Genomic DNA, 22,227 nt, shown 5'->3' with positions numbered 1-22,227 from the left:
GTGCAGAGCAGAGCATCAGAAGAAAGGTTTTTGCAGTACTAGCTGTTAACAAGAATTGAAGGCAAGTATCCCTGAGCTTGAAGAATCCAGAGGTTTTAGACCCCGTTTTATCCTAGCTTTCTGCAAATAATACTTTTCCTTTTGGCAGTTCATTTTTCACATGTACTCCTTAGATATCCTTTCTTTCTATACTGAATTTGAAGTCAAAAACAAAAGCTACAATTAACTGAACTTGCTGAAGCGAATCTCTCTGAATTGTTTCAAAAATTATTTGAAACAAAGATTCTGTTTGTTACTCAGTGGCAACAGCACTCATTCCTTCCTTCTTATTTTCTTTGAAGAAGGGAACTACATTAAATGTTTTCCCTGCTCAGAAGGAAAAAATTAATCTTTGCCAATTACTAGCAATGACTACGCGAAACAGCAGGGTAAGTCTGGGAAGAGCACTCAGTCCCCATTCCAAGAGAACAACCCAACACTGCAAGTCTGTTATTTCAAGCAAATCAGCATCAACAGAAGAGACTGAGAACAAACTCTTCCAGATTATTCTGAATCTTGTAGGTCAGGACTGGTTATCTTGACCTATGTTTATAGCCATAATTGATTCTAAGAATAGAGTGAGTAACAAGAGAGTACAAGTAGTATCACCACAATAACTCTCTTATCTTTTAAAAAGAAAATATAAATTATCTTTTTTCCTCAGCCAGGACTATTCTACAAGACAAAACTGTTTCCATCTGTGATTGCAGGACTTTTTTCTTGTAAAAAGTTAGGCTGAATTAAATAACAATGGCCATCCCCAGTAGTTTTTTTATTATATTAACATTGTGATTACATAAAATAAATCTTTTACCCTTCTTCTGTTTTCACCTTCTTCCTGCCTTTGCCGTTTTCTTTTCTCTAGAAATAAAAAAAAAAGTCTGTAGCTAAATACAAGAACAATCACTTCTAACAGGTTTTTCTTAAACAAATGCAACGAAAAAAATAACATTAACTACTGAGATTCTTACTGAAATAGTTGGTTAATACAATTAATTAAAGACACATGAAGTTCATTGTAATGGAATTTCTCATTAAAATTAATTTATCATGTTGACAATGTCATCAGTGCTGAAATGCACCACTTACATGCTCACATCTACTCCTTTGGTCTCCTTAAACATTCAGCAAGCATCAATGAATGCCAATGGGTGCCATTTTTTCACATGGAGGAATTCAATAACACACCTTTGCTTCATCTGCACTTCCATGTCACATGCCATTCTGTCAGACTGCCCCTCTGCTGCCATCTCTCACACGGCAACAACATTTAATAGAAATATTGTCAGGAAGGCTCAACCTCGACTGCCATGAAACCAACATCCACCTCTGACATTATAGATCAACAAAATAAAATAGGAGGCATTACTTTCAGATCTCAGCCCCCCTAAGATATTATTGATATTACTACTAGTACTACTATAGATATTATTACTAAGATAGTAATGGCTTCAGAGTACCAGCACTTAACTGAATTGTAAAATTACCCACACTGAATGAGTAAAGTTGGTATTTTATTGCAGATGTCAACAAAGTCCAACAGTACTTACATAGCAACCTGTATTGTTAATCTGTTGTGTTTTGTGCAGTAGATTGCCACCTACAGTTCAAAAATTGAAAAGCTATGTCTTTTTATTTTTTTCACAGACATGGAAGAATTACTGTATTTTGTAGGATGATTAGGATATGGGATCTGAATTACCTCTTCGGATTAACTCTTTTCCTTCATCAATCAAATCAGAGGTCATTTCACTGTCCCCCATGAACTGCTGGAAACCCAGAAGATTCAAGCAACGAGTTCCTAAACTGGTAAAAGCAGAAAGATAAGGAATTTCCCATATTAGTTTACAATGGGTAAATGGATACATTATATTGCAAAATGTAAAATAGACATTTCAGAAGTACAGTAATTTAGGAACAATTAAAAAAACAAAAAACAAAACATAAAAAATGGAAAACAAATAATACTACCTGAGAAATCAGAAAATTCAAACCAGTGACAAGGTTCCTGAATGTAATTGAAAGGATGGAAGACCTCTGTTCAAGTAGTAGGATAAAAATGCTTATAGTCTGAGAGTAGTACAAATTTAAAACAATTATTTGATATCTTCTCAAATAGAATAGTAATTATGCCTATGTCTCCTCTTGACTCTCCTCTGCCAGAAGAAAATTACTGAAGATTACATGCAACAAGATTTCTGTTTTTGGAACAACAATAACAGGAAAGCTGCTTTCATCTCAGTTATTACTCAGAAGAAACACCTGGCTTTTATTTATTTATTTATTTATTTATTTTTCCAGCTGTAGGAACACTTCTCCTTTTGTATCCCATCAGACAGCAGTCAGAAAATAAACTTGCTCCACCTTTCATAAAGGATTAAGCTAATGCTGAAATTGTATCCAGGAACTTTTTCAATTTACTATCAGAGACTGCAACTACTGTTTTTTCATTTTTTTCTCTGTCTAACCCAGAACATTAATATTATGTCTAAACACAGCTTCACTTAAGGGGAAGATTTTTCCTGTCCTGTCTCAGCATTAAGACTGCTGGATTAAATAGCTTTATTTGATAAATTTTAATAAACATTCAATCCCATGTGTACTTGATTTTTTATAAGGTATTAGAGATCCTGCAAATCAGATTCTTCATGTTTTTTCTCCCCTTTCCTTTCCCTTTCATTACATTGTAACAGCAAAGAGAAAGATCATCAGAGACAAATTACACAAATCAGTTTTCTTTTCCTTTCTTGTTTGCTTAGGGGATTATTTTCTTCATAGAATGGCTTGGGTTGGAAGGAACCTCAAGGATCATCAAGCTCCAAACCCCTTGCCATAAGGCAGGGCCACCAACCTCCATTTCTAATACTAGACCATTTAACCTGAAAGTAGGTAGGGAAAAACTAGGACTGTATTCTTGCTATCAGTGGATGCTCAAACTTTCTAGCATCAAACCACTTTCCCTACAATTCTAAACATATACAGTGCTTCTAACTGAATAGCAGTGCAAGATTGAAGAAGCAAACAAACATGAAATCATATCTCTCAGAGTGGTCAGAAGCAGATGTTTTGAAATAAAACAACAAAAAGCAAGCACATAACAGTATTTCCTGTAATTATCTTTTCAGATTCCAGCAATCTGTGTTTAAGGGAGAAAGATCCAGTGATTTAAAACACCAGCTAGTCTAGTAACCACTGGATTAAATAAGGAAAACAGCTTTCTTTTACAGATTTTAATTAAACATTCAGTTCCACATACGTTTGTTGCAAGTCTGCTGGAACATTCATTATCTAGAGGTTTTGCAAATCTGTGTATCAGAAAACTGCTGAAAATATAGCTTCCTCACAGTAATTTCAATTTCATTTGGCATAACGTATGTTTCTGTGGGCTTCAAAGTTTGAACAGAAAAGAACCCAAAATCTGATTAATGAATGTTTGGTGGAAAATGGAATTAGTATTAAAGAAAATCAAGAAGTTAGGAGTTCATACAAAGGATATTCTTAAAATGAATACTTTTAACACAAATAAATCTAAAACTATTCCATTATTTTTCGCATTTCTGTTAATATGTCACATCTCATCATCTGGAAATGAGTCTTTTCCTAAGTGATAAAATTGAAATTATTAATATAAAGAAATGCAGAGGATGAGTCTTGCCCATTACTTACCTAAAGTACGTGGCAATGCAGAGAATGACAACAAGCATTGGGTAATATATGTAGAATCCATCTGCAATGAAGGACAGCACTTTCATTGATCCCATTATCTGGAAAACAGAACCAGAGGAGCAAGAAGCTCTGATGATACCCAGGAAAGATTTTGCTACCTCATTCTTTCCAGTTCACAACACATAAATACACAATTCTTAGGTTACATACACATAGGTATTATCATCACACATCTAATTCTTGTCATCTCACCTAATCCAAATTCAGTACAAATTTAGTGTGTTTCATCTGGTGTTGAAGTACAAGAAAAGAGGACTATTTGCTAAGAACAAAGGTAGACATTACTTGCTGTCAGAAACTATTTATTCAGTAGAACCAAATTCAGCAATTTTCAGCAGCCAGTAAGGTTGGCTCCTAATCCATAAAGATACCCCATGCACAGAAGCCAGTGGGAGCTAACGCTCTTAAGAAGAGAAGCCTGCACTCTTCAGCAATCTATACTTTTCTAGGACAAAGGACAAAACATTTGGCTGACAACTCCACTGTAGCCAGCAATCATTACCAAACTCCGGCTCTATAACTCTTTCTACCCTGCTTAACGTAAGTGCAAAAATACAAATATCTGAATCTTACTATAAAAATTATCACAAAGCATTTTCTTCTTCTCTAAATCATGACAAAGCCCCAATGCCTTATTTCCTGTACTTACTGATGTGTAAGCAGTTGGCTGAGCATCTCTGTGAGAGATTGTTGCATCCATATGGGTCAAGCCCAAAAAATTCAAGCATAATGGTGGAGTGAGACGGCAAAATAACCTGAATAAATGCAAGAGGTAACAAACAGCATTTAAAACAATTTATTGCACCAAAAATATTAAGAAATCATATCAAGGAGTATGGCTTTCATGGCCAGGTTGGATGGGGCTTTATGCAACTGATGGACATGAAGGCAATCCTTCCCAAGGCAGTGGTCTTGAACTATAAGGGCCCTCCTAACCCAAACCATTCTATGATACAATTTAAACACATATATGAATATAAGTGAAAGAATATAAATAAAAGCTTAATGGACATTTTCAATAGATTATTTGACATGAAATTTGCAAAATACGTGCCACATACTCACATGCCACTGAAAAGGAGACTGTATGCGTCTGTTTGATGATGTGAAGCTAAGTAGTAATAGTTAAATACGCGGATTCTGAAGACAGTGGAGTAAACACAGATACTGAGGAAAAAGATGGTAAGAAAACAGGCCATCTACAAAAGAGGGAAAAAAATACTTATTTGAATATAGAACTATCCTGGTTTGGCCTGGGACAGTATTAATTTTCCTCCTAGTAGATGGTATGGTGCTGTACTTTGGATTTAAAATAACACCGATAATACATCCATGCTTTAGCTGTTGCTGAACAATTCATTACACTGTCAACATATTACCCTATATTACCTCATCAGCAAGGAGCAAGGGGTGCACAAGGTGCTGGGAGAGGACAGAACCAGGCCACATGATCCAAACTAGATAAAGAGACACCTTATACCATACAAAACCAGGCTGAACAGTAAAACAGGATTGGGATTTGGTTAGAGCGGCTGCCGCTGCCTGGGGACTGGCTGGGCACTGGTCAGCAGGTGCAGCACTTATTTTGTTTATTTTTTTTGTTATCATAATAAAAATCATAAAATCTTATTTTTAGTTCTGTTATTTTCCTTTTCTTTCTTTTTCTTCTTTCTTTTTACATTGTGCTTATATAAAGCTGCAAGTTCTTGTGCTATTCAATTTTCTCCCCTATTCTGCTACATGGAAGCAATGAATGAACAGCTGTGTGGTGTTTAACTGCTTGCCAGGTTAAAACACAAGAACTCTACTAAAGGTATTAATGTGTTAACACAATCTGTATATGCAACAGATTGAATGCAGAGTAATTTTTCATTTTGAAATTGGACAATAAAATCAGTGCCAATACTAGGAAAAAAAAACCTCCATAAACTTGTGTTGAACTATACCTGAAACATTCTGAACTTCATGTAAGTTATATCATAATTGACACTAGAAACACATATTCTACTTTTTTGTAACATAAATGGCATTGATTTAAGTATCTTGATAATTACAATGAATCATTTAACATCTTCTTCCTTTAAAACACCTGTTCTTAATGCTTTTTAAGTTCAACCCAATTTATTAGTATACTGAAGCTTCTTCCGCTCATCTGCTTTACTGTTCCCAAGACAAGGGGAAATGGTTTTGAGGGAGGGAAGATTTGAGTTGAATGTCAGGGGAAGTTCTTTACTATGAGAGTGGTGAGGTGCTGTTACAGGCTGCCCAGAGAGGCTGTGGATGCCCCGTCCCTGGAGGTGTTCAAAGCCAGATTGGATGGGGCCCTGGGCAGCCTGGTGTAGTATTAAATGTGGAGGTTGGTGGCCCTGCCTGTGGCAGGGGGGTTGGATGTTCATGATCCTTGAGATCCTTTCCAACCCTGGCCACTCTGTGATTGTGTGATAACTTTCTGCAGTCAAATTCTAGCCCCATCATGGAGTACTGGATTTCTGGCCAGCAGTGGATTCCTACTTAGGAAAAAGAGGTCATATAAATGGTCGATTAGATGGCAGGTCTAAATATTTAGGCTCCAAGCTAATGTTTCATGAATTATTCTACATGTGGTATTCAGATCGAAGGACTTTCTCTCTGTAACAGAGAGGTAAAAGGCAGACCTCCCTCACAAAACCAAAGTCTGGTACAATGTATTGTACAGAGCTTCTGAAAGCTTGTAAAAGAAACTTAAAGCTTGTTACAGAAACTTAAAGTCAATTTCATCTACTATTATTGTAAAAACAATCTAGTTTAAAGCTTTCTGTTGAGTGATGATCTCGAACTTACCTCTATGTATATATAATTGTATGTCTTTTCTGCGAGCTGTATGAATACTGCAAATAGTGATAAAACTGGCCTTGTGCTGAAAAACGTGCATTCCGACCACACGACAATTACAGAGAATGTGGCCAAAACAACTGCAAGAACCCTGTAAAACCATGGTCGTAGAAGACACTCCCAGTACCACTCTGAAAAACAAATACACATACAAGTCTCCTGAGTTAATGAAAATTAGACAACCAGAAATGGAACTCCTGTAGGAAAACAAAAAAACTATTAATAACTTACTGCATGAATAACCTTAAAATCAAGGCTAAATCTTTGGAGTTGCACATTCGAATTCTGAGATTTAATGATGCCTAGAGATCTGCCTCAGCCCTAGAGAATCATATGCACCAGCTGTGGAAAACAGAATGGATTTGGGTTGCAAATATTGCAAAATTATTGACAAGAACTATTAGAGGGAGCAGAACTGGATTCTCCACTTTCAGCCCACTTTTTATTTGTTTGCTCTTATATTACTCTACTTCGAACAAAGCTTAGACTGTAAAATTGTACTAAGAAATAAATGACTGATATTATACATCAAATCAGAAGTTAATATATGACAAGAAGACACTTTCTAAAAAACTGCACAAGCAACAATATTTCTAATTATCAGTATAGGACAAACAAAGAGCTCTTTCCCCTGTGCATTACTACAAGAGCTGCAATATCCCAATATTCTACAAATGTAAAAGACAGCTACAATTCCATAATTTGAAATTTCAAATTTTTTCTTCATTTAAAATTTCAAAATATTTCAGTTGCTATTAAAGCATGCTACTGCTATTAAACTTGTAAAAAGTTTAAACCGAGAGTCAAGTGCATAACTCAATGCCTGATGAATCTTTCATTAAACAAGCATTTCAAATGCACACTTTGGAGAGTTTCCCTCTGCTCAAACCAAACATCTCCGTACGTCATGGCTTCGTGATTTTTGGTTTTTGGTATTCCACACAATAACATCATGTGGGGCACTGGGAGTTTAACTGTTAATGCTCAAGTCCTGGGTACCTGCCCAAAAGAGAAGAACTACATTCCCCAGGGGACTTTGCGGTCAGGGAGAGGAGATTTAACTCCTGGCAAGGTCACCTGATGCGCTTTCTTTTTCTTCTGCTCTTGGTCGTGGGTGCTGCTCCTGTCTCCTTGCTTCTCAACGGGACTGCGCATCTCACCTCAGTGTTATGGTGAGGCCTATCCACCTTTCGGACATTCTCTCTCTCATTATATTTGATTTATTAGCTTCAATTCTAATTATATTGTATTGTGGTGTGTTATCTTGCATTCCAATAGCATATTTAGTAAATTAGTTTGTTTCTCCTCAGATCGTTGCCTCTGTTTTTAATTATTTTGGGGTCTCCTGTTCCCTCTTCTGGAGGCGCAGAGTTCTGCGAAATCCCTCCGCCCTGCTTGTCATGGAACCGGGCCAAACCAGCCCTTAAACCAGTGACATCATATAAAACCAGCTGTTCTTACACAACATTACCAGTTACTCCTTTATATATTCAAAATCTGGATAACAGCACTTACCAATTGTTGGTGTGTAGAAATACTGAATAATTTTATTCTCTGGTTCCTGGGACTGAAAAGTATGAACAAACTGTCGAGTTGCGCTAGTCTCATTTTTTGCCACATCTTCCAAGTAAAAGGCTTGTTCTAGAAGAATTTGCCACTGGACCTGTGTACGACGATGCCTTTGTACTGAATAAATCACCTACCATAAATTCCAAGTAATTATGGTTACAACATATCATTCCAAGAAATGAGAGAAAAGCTTTGCAGAAATCCCTTAAAAATTTCCACATTACAAAACTGCTAAGATTAATTCCATACAACCACAAAGGCAGACAGCAAACTCTCTTAATAGGTAAGCAGGAATAAGGAAAGAAACAACACATTCCTGGGTATTGCTGTATTTTCAGAACAATCAATCTGTATCATTATCATTATAAGCCTACTTTTTCCAACATAGCTTCTTATTTTTGCGAATCAGCAAATACCATGCTTTTCTATAATACACTGCTAATAAGTCATTCCAAGGCCCCAAATATCATCAATCATCTAGTCAACCAAAATATCGTCAAGTTATCTTACAGTTTTTACATAACCAGAAAATACATTTGGATCACTTGAGATATTGAACTTCTATACTTTCTTTCTCTATGAAAAGTCATTAAGTAACATTGCTAAACACACTACAGCAGGCATGCCCAACCTGTGGCCCATCCCAGCTCACAATGCATCCCATCCCACTCCTGATGTAAAAACAGCAGCTCTTCTCCACAGAGCAGCCCCAGGCATGCGGCCATCACTCAGCAAAAGCCAAACAGTCAGTGTGCTATCAACACTGTCAACTGAAAGCAGGGCACAGGGAAGACACTGCTGTGCAGTTCTGACTGAGGTGATGGCAAATAATTGTATGCATATTGATACAGTGGCTAAACACAGGACTCTGAAAAGAGATGAATAAGCAGGTGCTTTCTGTTGTGACAAAGGAATTCGAAAATAGAATCACAGAATCCTTTGAGTTGGAGGGGACCTTTAAAAGCCAAATCCCCCGTACTGAACAGGGATATGCACAGCTATATCAGGAGCTCACAACCTGGTCCAGCCTGGCCTTGCATGTTTCCAGGGACAAGGCATCCACCACATCTCTAGGCAACCCGTTCCAGTGCTTCACTACCCTCACTATAAAAGATTTTTTTCTTAACACCCAACTTAAATCTACCCTCTTCAAGTTAGAAATCATTTCCCATTGTCCTATTGCAACAGATCCTGCTAAGGAGTCTGTCCCCTTTTTTCTTACAGCTGCCCTATAGATACTAAAAGGTCACTACCAGCAATCTGATGCCTTCTCCATATTGTAATGCCCCAGCCCTCTCAGCCTGTCCTCACAGAGAAAGTGTTCCATCCTTTGGGTCATTTTTGCATCCATCCTCTGAACACACTCTAGCAGGTCCATGTTTTTCCTAGGCTGAGGATTCCACATCTGGATTCAGTGCTTCAGGTAAGGCCTCCCTAGCACAGAGTAGATGGCACCTCCCTCATTCTGCTGGCCATGTTTCTTTTGATGCAGCCCAGAATATTGTTGGCTTTCTAGGCTGTGAGGGAACGTTGCTGGTTCATGTCCAGAGTGGTGCAACGGTGAATGTGAGCACAGTGAGTTGGTGGGTAGTGTTTCAGGAGTGGTGACAGTGGGTCAGATTGTTATATGGCATGCAGGCTCTTGTTCATTGCTGGCAAAAATGCACAGCTAATGATGGTGACAGTGTTGAAAAACACTGTTTTGTAGCTCAGAATTTGGTCTATCAAATAGTGTTATTGTGCTCTTCGTATCTGTTATTGTTTCCACGGAAATGAATCAGAGGCACTACTATTGGAGCAAACTATGTATATGCCACCCAAGACAATTTCTATTCACTAAATGTGGCCAGGCAAGCAAAAAAGCTGGACAATCATGCACTACAGTAAGCTATTTGGGTAAAATACTTTGAAAAAAAATATTTGATTTGTATTTATTCTCATTACATTAGAATAAATTGCACATTCCCTCATTTATTAATATACCTGCTTGTGAAGTTTGACCAAACTTTTTTCACTTGGATAACTGTTCTGTCTTTCATCAAAATCCTCATAATCATCCATGTTCCTACCCATTCTTTCCTGGTACTCCGTAGGACACTGGAAAGAAAAGAAAAATAACAGTTTTTTCATACGTTTTTCAATGTTACGAACATTTCATGCAACTGAGAAGCTCATTCTAACTACAGATCTTTCCTTCTGATACTAACATTTATTTACTACTCTTAGAAGAAATATTTTTTCCTTCTGAAAAAAAGATCAGTTTGACATTGTTAACCAAAAAGATAAGCACTGAAAACTATTTCTCAAGAACATACTTTGTATTTTGCAAAAATTCAGAATAAGGCATACAGTGGGAAAACACAGCATTTTCTACATACCTCATTATACTTCAGAAAAAAAAAAGGTATTACTGTATGTGATCAACTGTTACAAATTCTGCTTATAACGTACTACATATCTCAAAACACGTCAGACAATTACATTCATCATAGTAACTCATTCCGTACAGAATTCAAACTCCAAAGCTGGTCTGAAAACCACAAGGTGCCAATTAGAAAATTCAAATTAAAGAGAAAATAAGATGCAAGCACTCAGTAGGTGTTGGAAGTACTCCATCCTCCTCCCCCCACCATGAACCAGCTGAAGATAGTTAAAGAAGAGCAAATTAATGTATTTATTACCTTCTTCAGTATTGTGTCAACACATTTTCTCAAAGGGTGATTATACTTGATACTCTCACTTACTTTACGAACTTCCTGTCGAGAAAAAAAACACAGAGTTTAGTTCAAGTAGATGAAGTTTTACAGGAAAAGACAAGAATTCCTTCCCTACCAACGAAAACAGTAACCATCAGAGCCTATGACCAGCAAAACTTAATGAGTTTTTTACTACACATCCAATAAAACACAAATTAAGGACAATTTAGAAAGACGTTATGTATTTATAAAGCACACTACAGTGTCAGCGTGCAAATATTATTCTGGTTTGTGGAATACTGTTTTCTACTCATGAATGCTAATCAGAACTTACAGCTAAGTAGCTTTCTAAGTGTCCTCTGGTACTACAATTTCTAGCATTTTTGTAATTTCATTCTAAAGAAAGAAGATAAAGGAAGAAAACGGTCTAAACTAAAATGGGTGAAAGTTAAAATTTTGTGACTAAATTGCCACAACACTAATGTATAATATTCACAAGTTATAAAAGAGTCAGCACTGGTGCTCTTAGGAATTATTTTTTTTTTTTAAATATTTTCAAGTTTCAGTGCTCCTCTGAAGGCTGGAAAATAAAGAATATATATACTGGACAAGTTTTCTAAAGGAAAAGTGCAACATCTGCAGATTATAAGACAAGTGACTGCCAGTTCTCAATACTTGAAATACCTTTTTATATGCATTAACAATATAACCGATTTTATCTTGTACAAGGTATAACCTCAGAATGTGTCAATCATCCTACGGGAACTAAAGCACGGTCAAGTAAAAAAAAAACAAAACAAAACAAGTGCTATCTTATTAAACAAAGTTACTGTTGCTCTTTCTCAAATAAATTTCATAGTTACGTACCTCTAATATTTTTAGCATTTTCATCGTAGAGCTGTTACTGAAGGAATTAAGACTTCACTGTTATGTTATGTTGAATCATCACAGAAGTTACTAGCCTCTCCTGCAGCTCCTCTGAGTATTACTTCTATGCCACAGTATTACAACAGTACAGCAGGAAATAGCATTTCCGTTCTGCTACTACAACACATTAGGAAATACTGCTTCCTCACACAAGCAACAGTAATGTCTCTCTCACAAGAAGATCTTGGAAAAAACATTGATCTATCTATTTTGTATTCAAAGAGCACAGAGTGGTCCTGCAAATCCAACTTGGTACCTCCAAAGATCCTGAAGTAACTTAAGACTGCTGCCTACCAATGCAGATGAGCTCAATAAAGAGGCTAAAGTTGAGACATTCTGGGCTGTAGCAACCATGCCCCAGCTGAGCTCTTCAAAGTCAGGACCCTGAACTTCAGGAGAGCAAACTCCAGTTCAAGGAACTGTTGGATGAGCTCCCCTGCAAAACTGTTCACAGGCACATAGGAACAAAACCAAGCTGGCAGCTCTTCATAGACACCCTTCTGATAGCAAAAGAGCTCTCCATTCCCCACCTTAAGAAACCAAGAACAAGAGGCAGGGAACTGGCACAGCTAACCAAGAACCTGCTCTTTAGACTGAGGCAAAAGAAAAACTGTACAGACAGCACAAGCAAGCAAATGTGGCCTGGGAAGAATACATGGACATTATCCAGGTATGGTACCAGGAAAGCAAAGGTACAGATGAAACTGATCTTAGAGAAGAATGTGAAAAACAAGAAGGGATTCTACAGGTACACTTTTCAGAAGAGAAAAGCAAAAGGAGAGTATACCGCCTGTGATAAATCAAAAGGGAGAACCAGCAACAGCAGTTAAAGAGAAGGTTTAGGTACTCATAGAGTTCTCTGCCTCAGCCTTCACTGGTAGTCAGACTTCTCATGCTGCTCACATCCCTGAACCTGGAGGTGGGGGTTGAGGGAGCAAAATCCCTCCCAGTAAGTACAAGATTATCCAATGATAATATGATAATGATAATGATAATGATAATGATAGGCTACTGAATGTGTACAAGCCTTCACGGACCAATGACATTAATCCCAGGGCCTTAAAAGAACTCACTGATGTGGTTACCAAGCCATTCTCCATCATACTTAAAAAGTTTTGGCTGTCATGTGAAGTCTCCAGAGAAACAGAAGCATTACTCCATTCTTAAGAAAGTGAAAAATGAAGACCTAAGGAACTACAGGATTGTGAATGCTAACCCAATGCCTGGGAAAGGCATGAGGCAGATCCTGCTGAAAGCTGTGTTAAAGTATCTGTGAGACAAGGAGGTGAACCAAGATAATCAGCATGGCTTCACCAATAACAGATCATGCCTGACAAATCTGGCAGACATGGGAGACAGCATCAGCAGAGAAAAGGAAGAACAAGTGATGTCATCTGCCTGGATTTCCACAAGACCTTTGATATCTTCCCAGACCACACTGTTATCTCTAAGTCAGAGAGATGTGGATTTGAATGGTGGATTCTTCAGTGGATAAAGAATTGTTTGGATGTTTGCAGACAAAGGCTTTATGCTTAGACAGAGGCCAGTGACAAGAGATGTCCACCATGGCTCTGCCTTATGACCAATGCCATTTAACATCTTCATCAACAACCTAGTCAAGGGGATCAAGTGCACCCTCAGCAAGCTTGTGGTATGGCTGACATTACAGAATAAATGATGTCATCCAAAGGAACCTGAACAAACTCAAGAAGCGGGCTGACATGAACATAATAAGGTTCAACAAGGCCCAGTGCAAGGTACTGCATTTGGACTGTGGCACCCAGATGTGCACAACCTGGAGAAGTCGCTGAGAGCAGCCTTGCAGAAAAGGATTCAGATTATGGTGGATGAAAAACTTTATGCAAGCCAGCAGTGTATGCTTGCAGCTCAGGTCAACTGTAACCTGGGCTGCATCTAACAAGGAATGACCAGCAGGTGGAGGTGATTGCCCCCCTCCACTCTTCCCTTGTGAGGACCCACCTGCAGTATTGTGTCCAGGACTGCAGCCTCCAGCACAAGAAAGACGTGGAGCTATTGAAACAAGTAAAGAGGAGGCCACAGAGAAGATCAGAAGGCTACAGTACCTCTATTATTAAGAAAGACTAGGCTTGCTCAGCCTGGAGAAGAAAAGGCACAAGGAAGACCACACTACGGCCTTCCAATACTTAAAATATATACTTGTAAACAAGAGCCAGACCAGTTTTTTGTCTGATAGTGATACTTTGGAATGGTTTTACATCTAGCTTAGATGTCAGAAACAAATTCTTTACCCAGAAAATAAAAGAACAGGTTGCCTTGACACACTGTGAATGCCCCATCCCTGGAGGGGATGGCATTCAAACTGAATAAGGTTGTGGGAAGCCTGATCTAGTGACTGACAGCCCTGATTACATCACGGGGGTTAGAACCAGAACCCAAGCAAGTCTATGACTCCAAAACATATTGAAAGACGAGCACAAAAGCATACACAACATAGTTTCAAGAACACTAGCAAAACACCCATACACCGGATTTTCTGGATTGCTATTCATTAGTCACCAACATTACTCTGAAAAGGTCAATAAATAATAATAAAAAAAAGAACAAACAAACAGAAAAAAAACTAACAAATAATGACTAGCAGGTTGCCATGAGATAAATATTCTTCTAGTTAGCAAACTACTTCCCTTCTGATACTTATATAGGATGTAGTGTCATCAAGAGGCACACTATGATGATCTTAAACTACAGATACCTCATAGTAAGTACTTGCATTTATTGCCACAAATGCCTAATATCAAGAAATTCAATGACAGACAGACAATAACCTTCAGTTACTTCGTGGCATAACTAGTTGCTTACCTCCATAATATCCTCCAAATTCTCTTCTGCATCTGCTTTTTCAGTCATCAGTTTGGCAGCTTTGAAATAGGTCTTCATGAGAAGATAACCCCTCTTAGCCCCATTCCAGTGAGAACGGGGAATTTCCACCAGACCATAGCCCAACAGCAACACAAGAAGAAAGAGACCCCACGTGTTTGCAGCAGCTATCCCAATAGTCTGAAGTTGATTCCTAAGGAAAACAAAGACCACAACCAAAAAAGCAAAGTCAACAAGATATAATCCTCCATCCCACCTGCAAGAAAGTAACCTTGGAGTCTCCGTGCACAAACAAGGCTTTCAAATTTACAGAAAGAAACTCTGTAACTGTTGCCTAGGCCCAACCCATTACTTAGTTGGGATTTAAACCTATCATGATTTTAACATCTACCACATTTCCAGAAGTGGCAAAAGTTCTTTCGGGCATGCCTTTCCTGGAGGGAGATAAAATATTCTTCCTGGAGGGAGATAAAATACTCTTCCTCAAAGGAATATGTTCCTAACAATATAAAGTTAGCAAACTTAATAAAAGTGAGGTCATAACACCACATCAGGAGACTCTGTAAGAAACAGTTTCAGAACTCAGGATTTGTAGTCAGTCACTTAAGCTGACAGCAACTAGGCAGTGTACAACATTACAATACTTACAATATTATTCTTACCATTGTAAATTGAACTTTGGGTTTACAGCAACATATATTAAAAATGCTCCAAAAATCAGCAGATAAGTGCCATAATATATTGCATTCTCAATCAGTGCAGTTTTAATCTTTCCAGTAATGGAGAACCCTCCTGACCTAGCATACGATTGCATGAAAGGTAGCAGAATCCTACGAAGAATGCAAACAAAAGCAAAACAGATCAGCTGATCGAAAAAAAATATACACATATACATACATACATATGCACATATAATAGTCTATCAGAAGCAAGACATTGACACAAAGGTGTTCAAAGTTTCTGACAAGATGAGCTAATGAAGTTCTTATTCCAGATAAATTGGTCTGAGGGCAAATCTTTAAAAACAAGTTGTAGATAAAAGCAATAGTTAGCTTTACTAGGAAAAAACTCCTTATCAAGAGCTTGCTACCGATCTTGATTTTCATGACTGAAAAAAAGAAGTAGCTATTTAAGAATGTGTTGGTCACTGATTATGTATAATCTAAACCAAAATCACTATCAGTTTGAAGTAGATATATTTATAGTTTTTTTACTATATAATTTAATAAAATCAAATAATTTACATTAAAATTACCCAACTTATTCATTTGATGTTATGTTGTCTAAAATGCAATCTTTTCAGATAATCCCCCCATAAAAATCTGTAAGTTGGTCAGTTTCAGATACGAATGTGAACTACAAGTAAAAGGCTGCCACCTGAAGAGAGGCACAAAAAAAATACATGATACAGTATTTAGAGAAATATCTCAGTTTCAGCTGAGACAGAGCTGTTTTTCTTCATAGTGTCTGGTGTGATGCTATGCTTTGTTTAGAAGAAGAACAACGTTGATAATACATCAATGTTTCAGCTGCTGCTGACCAGTGCTTTACAGAGGCAAGGAAATTTTGTCATAGCTATTACTCTTTTTTCTTTTCTTTACCTTATTGTAGTAAATAGTTTCTATGTCAACCCACAAGTCATACTTTTTTTCCCCCCGATTCTCTCCACCATCCCACTGGGAAGCGAGGGTAGTGAGCAAACAACCACCTTTCAGGTTAAAACACAAAAGAAATTTCGTTGGTAGCTCTGCAAAATGATGATATTGCGAGTGCTACAACATAACACTTATAAATTGGACGCGTATAACACTGTCATATTCCTTGGCTTAACTTACCACGTTAAAAATTGTGATGTCCAGTATACAACACGCCAGAAAATTGGCATAATTCCATTAGGGATGTAACTCCATGGTTTGAAACATTTTTGCTTGCTGTAATAACATACAGAAACTTATTAGCAGTTGTTAAGTCAAAAGTCTTGAATTATTTTTTTTTCCCCTCTTTAAATTCCACTATTTAGAAAGGATTTTGGAAAAAGCAAAAGAAATAACACATTATTTTTTAACTACTCAACCACCAACCATACCAGAAGAGAATAAACTGAAGTATATTTAGTATTTGACTCATTAAAAATAACATATTTGGACAAGGTGGCTTAATTTAAAAAGAGCCTGCTCAAAGAGACATTTTAATAAGTAATTCAAGGCTTTATTTTTTCTTTTTGCACTTCCTTCATAAAAAGAAAAGCATTTAACTTCAGTTTGCACCGTAGATTTTTCAGAAGTATCTAGGGAGCATACCACCTCAATATACTAAGAAGACCATTTAGTGGCAAGAAAGTATATTAGTTTTTTCTCCTATAAACCAACGCAGCTTAGTTGCATCTCATAAACTGATTTTGCTGTACCTTTCAACAGTTACAACAAAGGTAATGTTTGCTTCAGGACACAAACAGAAAAAAAGCCTCTGGAACCTTTTTGACAGAGCAGAACAAATGGCATAGTGCTCATCTACACCAAGATACTTGTGGTGTTATTTTCCACACTTGTCTGAGCAATAAAATAATGGTGAGTCAAGGGGCAATTCCACCAGTTCAATAGGAGTATCTGTTGAGAAATAATTGATGTTTTCCAGAATGAAACCAGTTAAACCTGTGCTGTGAGGTGTTTTTTTTTTCCCTCTATGTACAGTCTAAATATTTTCAGAACTATCAAATTAAGATAGTATGACACTCGGTGTGACTAGAGGTTTCAAACAAAATTTTAAGATCTGATTAATACTAACACGATCTAGCCAACTAAGTTAATATTTCTATTTTATAGTCTCAAGTCATATACTGTACAACAGTTGTCAGCATATTCTGGAATTACAGGCAAGTCACAAGGCTATTAAATAGTTTTCACATTGTGTATTTACCTAAATATACTTAATCAACATACACTGAATAATCTAAAACAAAAGGTAAAAAGTTGTGTTACTAGGTCTAGCATTTTACAGTGTATCCATAAATAACAATATCCTGGCAGTCTCTACTTTTGGAAAACAAATCTGGCATTACATTGCACATAATGGACACCTTAAATGTAACTACACTGCACATATCTGCAAGACGTGGAACTAGCCAACAGAGGCAAAGGAGACACAGAAAGAGTCAACATACATCCATGTTTCCCATCTTTTATTGATTATTTCCTTCCTGCCAGAAGAGAGCACGTGAGCAGTTTCAGATTACTGATTTTCTTTTATTTTTTTCCTCTCAGGGAGGACATGAGGAAAAACTTAATTACCACAAGGGTGGTCAAACACTGGAAAAGGCTTTCTAGTGAGGTGTTCAATGCTGCGTACCTGTCAGTGTTGAAGAGGCATTTGGATAATGCCCTCAGTAATATGCTTTAACTTTTGGTTAGCCCTGAAGTGATCAGACAGCTGCACTCATCTTTGAAGATCATCTGAACTATTCCTATATCCCACTGATCTACTCTATTCTAACTTCAATTATTATATATGCACAATTATAATAACCCTTACATATGCTCCCTGAATATAAAACAAGTCTATTAATCTCTACATTCATGATTTATAGAATTAGATTTTCATATCCAAAGCCTTAAAATTATGGAGCATTCATCAAAGCATTTCCTGGTAGATAACCAAAGTTATTAAAAAAAAAAACTTACTTCTATCAGTTTAACAACAGCAGAAATCTATTATGAAATTGAAAGCATCAATAGGAATATTTAGGTAATTAATTAGAACTAGAGTTATTACAAATAAATGCCTACCAATAGATGCAGATACAACTTTCTTCGCCTCTTCTCTCACTCTCCTATATGCTTCCAATCTTCAAATGTCACATCAAACAGGTAATACTTACAAAAAGGAAGCCATGAAATATTTCTTTAAGAAAAGCCTATTTGAAGAAGACTTACCTTGGAGCAAGAGTAACAAAAGAGCCGTTGGTTTCTGCAGGGCTGGAGTTAACAGCAAGCTTGCATCGATTATAAATTGTCTAAAAGAATTTTTTATCGGGAAAAAAGTACAACATGTAATTAAAAAACATTTCCTTTCCTCTGAATTTGCATTTGGGAGCAATTGAAGTAATAAACACTCAACATGCAATCTCCATGCAGGCAAAGAAAGTAAAATGGAAGTGCTTTTATGCCGCTGAAATAGTTTTAAAAATTGCTATAAACAAAAAGAATTCTAAAAGATGTGAAAGATTTGTTGTCTTATAAGAGCAACAAAATCAACTGTAACAGAGAAGTTGTCATGAAAAACTGATGTGCTAAGTTTAAAAAGATACTATTAGAGAACTTTATTTGCTGTTTTAAATACAGTACTCTGCAAATACGAATTTAAAAACAAAAATACAAATGCCTCATTTTACCTAACAGAGTGGAAAATCTTACAAACTTCTTACCGTACTGACGTCCAAAGGCAGTATAAATACAATTAGAAAGCAGAGATACCAAGCCAGTAATGTTGCAATGATCACCAGCCTATGCTGTTTCCTGAAGTCTCCATATCGATGAAGTAGGAATAAGGCCAGAAAAAAGACAAACACAATCTCAAGGCCCAACGCTGCACCACTCATTATTGAAGGTTCACTCCAGACACACAGCAGAGCTCACATAAGAAGGCTGATTAGAACTGCAAGACAAGACGTTATTTAATTACATTAAAATCTCTGAAAGATATTTAGGCAGAAAAGTTTTCAATATACATTTTTGAATTTTATAACAGGTTTTTCTGATGTCATTCAAAAAGAATGAAGATTTTTCAGTAAGATGCTTTGAACTCTTCCGCATCTTCATGGTCCAGAAGATCCTGAAATCATTTTTTTGTCTGCGAATAAGACTATGTAAGACTGTAACTTTTACGAAAACTACAAATTAAAAAAAAAACACCAAAAAACTTTTATTCTTCATCCAGAAGAATTCAAGTAATTTTAACAAAGGAGAGGTTTAAATTTAAATGTTTCCAAAAAGCTACTCAGAAACTTCTATTTAATGGACTGTTAATCAACTATGCATTTAAATTCTCTACTCTAGAGTTAACAGAGCATAAAAATACAGCGAAGCTACTTGCAATGCAGCTCTTCTAAAATTTCATAGGAGGGAATGTGTTAGCTAGCTAATTCACCTTCCTACTTTTCTTCTGCTCTTCTTCAGAAGAACACAGGTCTCCATTCACTATTAGAATTACTATATTTTCCTTTCCTCTGGGATGACTTACTGTTACAGTCAGTTACTGCTAAAAACTCTTAGAAAGCTCGTCCTCACTCAGGCATGCTACTAAGCAAAAGACCAGTGAGCTGCACAAATCTGCTGAGAAAGTGTCACCACCTTGTTATACGGTTAGTAAAATTGTTTCTGATTTTTAACACTTCATCCATTTAAAAATATATATATAAATATATGTTTACCCTGCTCAGACTAACTTGCTTTTCCACCAAAGTTACCATTTTATTTGTTTTGATTCAACTGAAAGACCTTTTGACATCATTTCCTCACTGTTCTATTTTTAAGTGTTTTTAATTGTCACTGAAATCCAGGGATTTAAAAGAAATGCTACTCCTAAAATTTCCCTCAATTTACTCAAACTCTGTTCAAGTAAACTGTTTCTTCTACTAATTCCACAGTACACAGCTAAAATATGTTATAAGATCTCTACGCACTAAAAAATGCTTTATCACTAGTAAAGAATTTCAAAGTTTGTGATGCCACAGTACTTCCTTTAGGAAGTCCTTTGGGACACATACAACAGTTATTCCCTGAAGATTTGTTTACCCCATTTTGCTCCTTTTGCATTTAATTTCTAAATACTGAAAACAGACTATTTACTTCATGTCAGCTGTTATACACAAAGCACCCCATATTCTGAAAATGGGTTGAATTACCTTCTTGTATTTTATGAAAGATGTACTTTCTATATTCACTTCCTATATTGTCTATTTTGTAAGAGGTTTATTAAGTAATCGGTAATTTTATCAAGTCAAAACATCCCCCTGCTATCTGCCTGTACTGCATTTTGGACAGCTAATTTGTAATTCATGAATCCAAGGCATCTAATCTACTTCTCGATAGTACAATAGAATACATAGAATGAACTATTCTCATTTCCTCAGAAAAGAAAGTCTTTCACATTCATAGTATAATAGCAAATTCCACTAAAAATACAGCATTTCCTCTTCACTCAAAGCCCAATTTTATTAAGGCAGAGCTATCTGACATATGCAGCTTTGGATGCCCATCATAGCCACACCTTATGCTATGTAATTAAAATTATACATCATACCCTCCATGAGTCATACCTATAGAACTTTTTACTACAGTCACACCTAAGGAGCAGAAATCTGTATAGAATGTGAAAACTTTCTGTGTAAGATGCTGCACTGAGTTCCTAACCAGAGATTTCAAAAAGGTTACAAGTGTGTATACAACGCACTAAAATAAAGAGGGAATTGAACTTAGCACAGCTTCAACTCACTTTCAAAGATTTTGTTCAAAAATGTTAGACAGAAAACAGTAAAAAGTAGTTCTAGGGAGAAAAAAAAACCCAAATAAATAAAAAAAAAGTCTTACAAAGAGAGAAACAACACATCTCTTATTGTGAACAAAATCTTCTTATGAGGACAGCCACATCTGGGTCTCTTGGTAACAGAATGAAGACGTAGAATATATTACTGAAAGACATGCTTACCTGTGGGAAACCGCACTTGCCTCTGAAGCTGGCTGTTAGCTCACAGAAAGATAAGATACTTGCCCACAATCCTGTTTCTCAACTATTAGCACTCCCCAGAATGAGCTGGCTAAAATTCCTGAACCCTCAGAAAATTTTCTCCTGTGATCAGTGAACTACTTCAAAAGAGCTCTCTCTGCTCCAATGTTTCTGTTAAACAATTACAAGAAGTAACAAGCTTATTAACTGAAGAGTATCTATTGACACTCCATCACTTAAGAAAAAAACACCTACAACTTACTGTAATTTAGATCCAAAGCTATTTTGTTTTAGACATGGGCTTTAAAACCATATATTCTGAAGCTTATGAATGGAAGAATCTGAGTAGCCCCACACAGGGCAAGAGCTTCAAAATTCCTGCAGGAAATCTTCTAAGGTCCAAACACAACTAAGGACTTAGCAAGAACCCTGAAAGGGTCAGTTCATACTTCAATAACCTTGAAGACTCCCTACCATCATGTCTTAAGTTACCCTGCCAGCCTGGAGTCTATCCAAGTGCAGGGATACTTACATTACAAATGAACTAACTGCTCACTCAGCCTGGCACAGAAATTATGTGTTAATAGATTAAACAGCAGAAAACCAACTGTGCTGCTTCTTAAAGATTCTAAATAGCTCTCGATTTTATAGCAAAGGTATTCCAAAACAGGACTAAAAATAGCAGGGCACATCTGTGAAGAAAGGCCCAGCAGGGAAATTAATGAATTGTGAAAGGGATGCTGTAAAGAACAACATTGAAGACAGCCAAAGCATGCTGAAAAAAACATCTGTGCAGCAGCACCTCCCACTTCAAGCTGAA

The 22,227-nt window shown here is 36.8% G+C and overlaps 1 protein-coding gene across 4 annotated transcripts in view; it reads right to left on the bottom strand.

Moving 5' to 3' along the window:
- LMBRD2 (LMBR1 domain containing 2) overlaps nucleotides 1-22,227 on the bottom strand; it is a 29,316-nt gene that overhangs the window by 5,241 nt on the left and 1,848 nt on the right. For 3 of the 4 annotated variants that reach the window (XM_042825913.1, XM_042825915.1, XM_042825914.1), the window contains exons 2-15: nucleotides 19,108-19,337; nucleotides 18,617-18,696; nucleotides 16,523-16,618; nucleotides 15,350-15,517; nucleotides 14,670-14,880; nucleotides 10,887-10,961; nucleotides 10,189-10,302; nucleotides 8,152-8,335; nucleotides 6,586-6,767; nucleotides 4,831-4,964; nucleotides 4,415-4,520; nucleotides 3,706-3,803; nucleotides 1,742-1,845; nucleotides 854-900 (exon numbers count right to left, since the gene is read on the bottom strand). In XM_042825913.1, the coding sequence (XP_042681847.1) occupies nucleotides 854-900; nucleotides 1,742-1,845; nucleotides 3,706-3,803; nucleotides 4,415-4,520; nucleotides 4,831-4,964; nucleotides 6,586-6,767; nucleotides 8,152-8,335; nucleotides 10,189-10,302; nucleotides 10,887-10,961; nucleotides 14,670-14,880; nucleotides 15,350-15,517; nucleotides 16,523-16,618; nucleotides 18,617-18,696; nucleotides 19,108-19,281 (1,773 nt within the window). In that variant the 5' untranslated portion in view covers nucleotides 19,282-19,337. Of the gene's footprint in view, nucleotides 1-853; nucleotides 901-1,550; nucleotides 1,640-1,741; nucleotides 1,846-3,705; nucleotides 3,804-4,414; nucleotides 4,521-4,830; nucleotides 4,965-6,585; nucleotides 6,768-8,151; nucleotides 8,336-10,188; nucleotides 10,303-10,886; nucleotides 10,962-14,669; nucleotides 14,881-15,349; nucleotides 15,518-16,522; nucleotides 16,619-18,616; nucleotides 18,697-19,107; nucleotides 19,338-22,227 lie in introns of those variants that run through there. The other variant, XM_042825916.1, reaches the window with a different exon arrangement.

Source organism: Centrocercus urophasianus, unplaced genomic scaffold (assembly GCF_019232065.1).
Source record: "Centrocercus urophasianus isolate 14NV4802_14NV808 unplaced genomic scaffold, USGS_Curo_1.0 seq_25, whole genome shotgun sequence".
NCBI lineage: Eukaryota > Metazoa > Chordata > Aves > Galliformes > Phasianidae > Centrocercus > Centrocercus urophasianus.
Note: the sequence above shows the minus strand (reverse complement) of the source record. Positions and strands in the feature narration are given on the sequence as shown.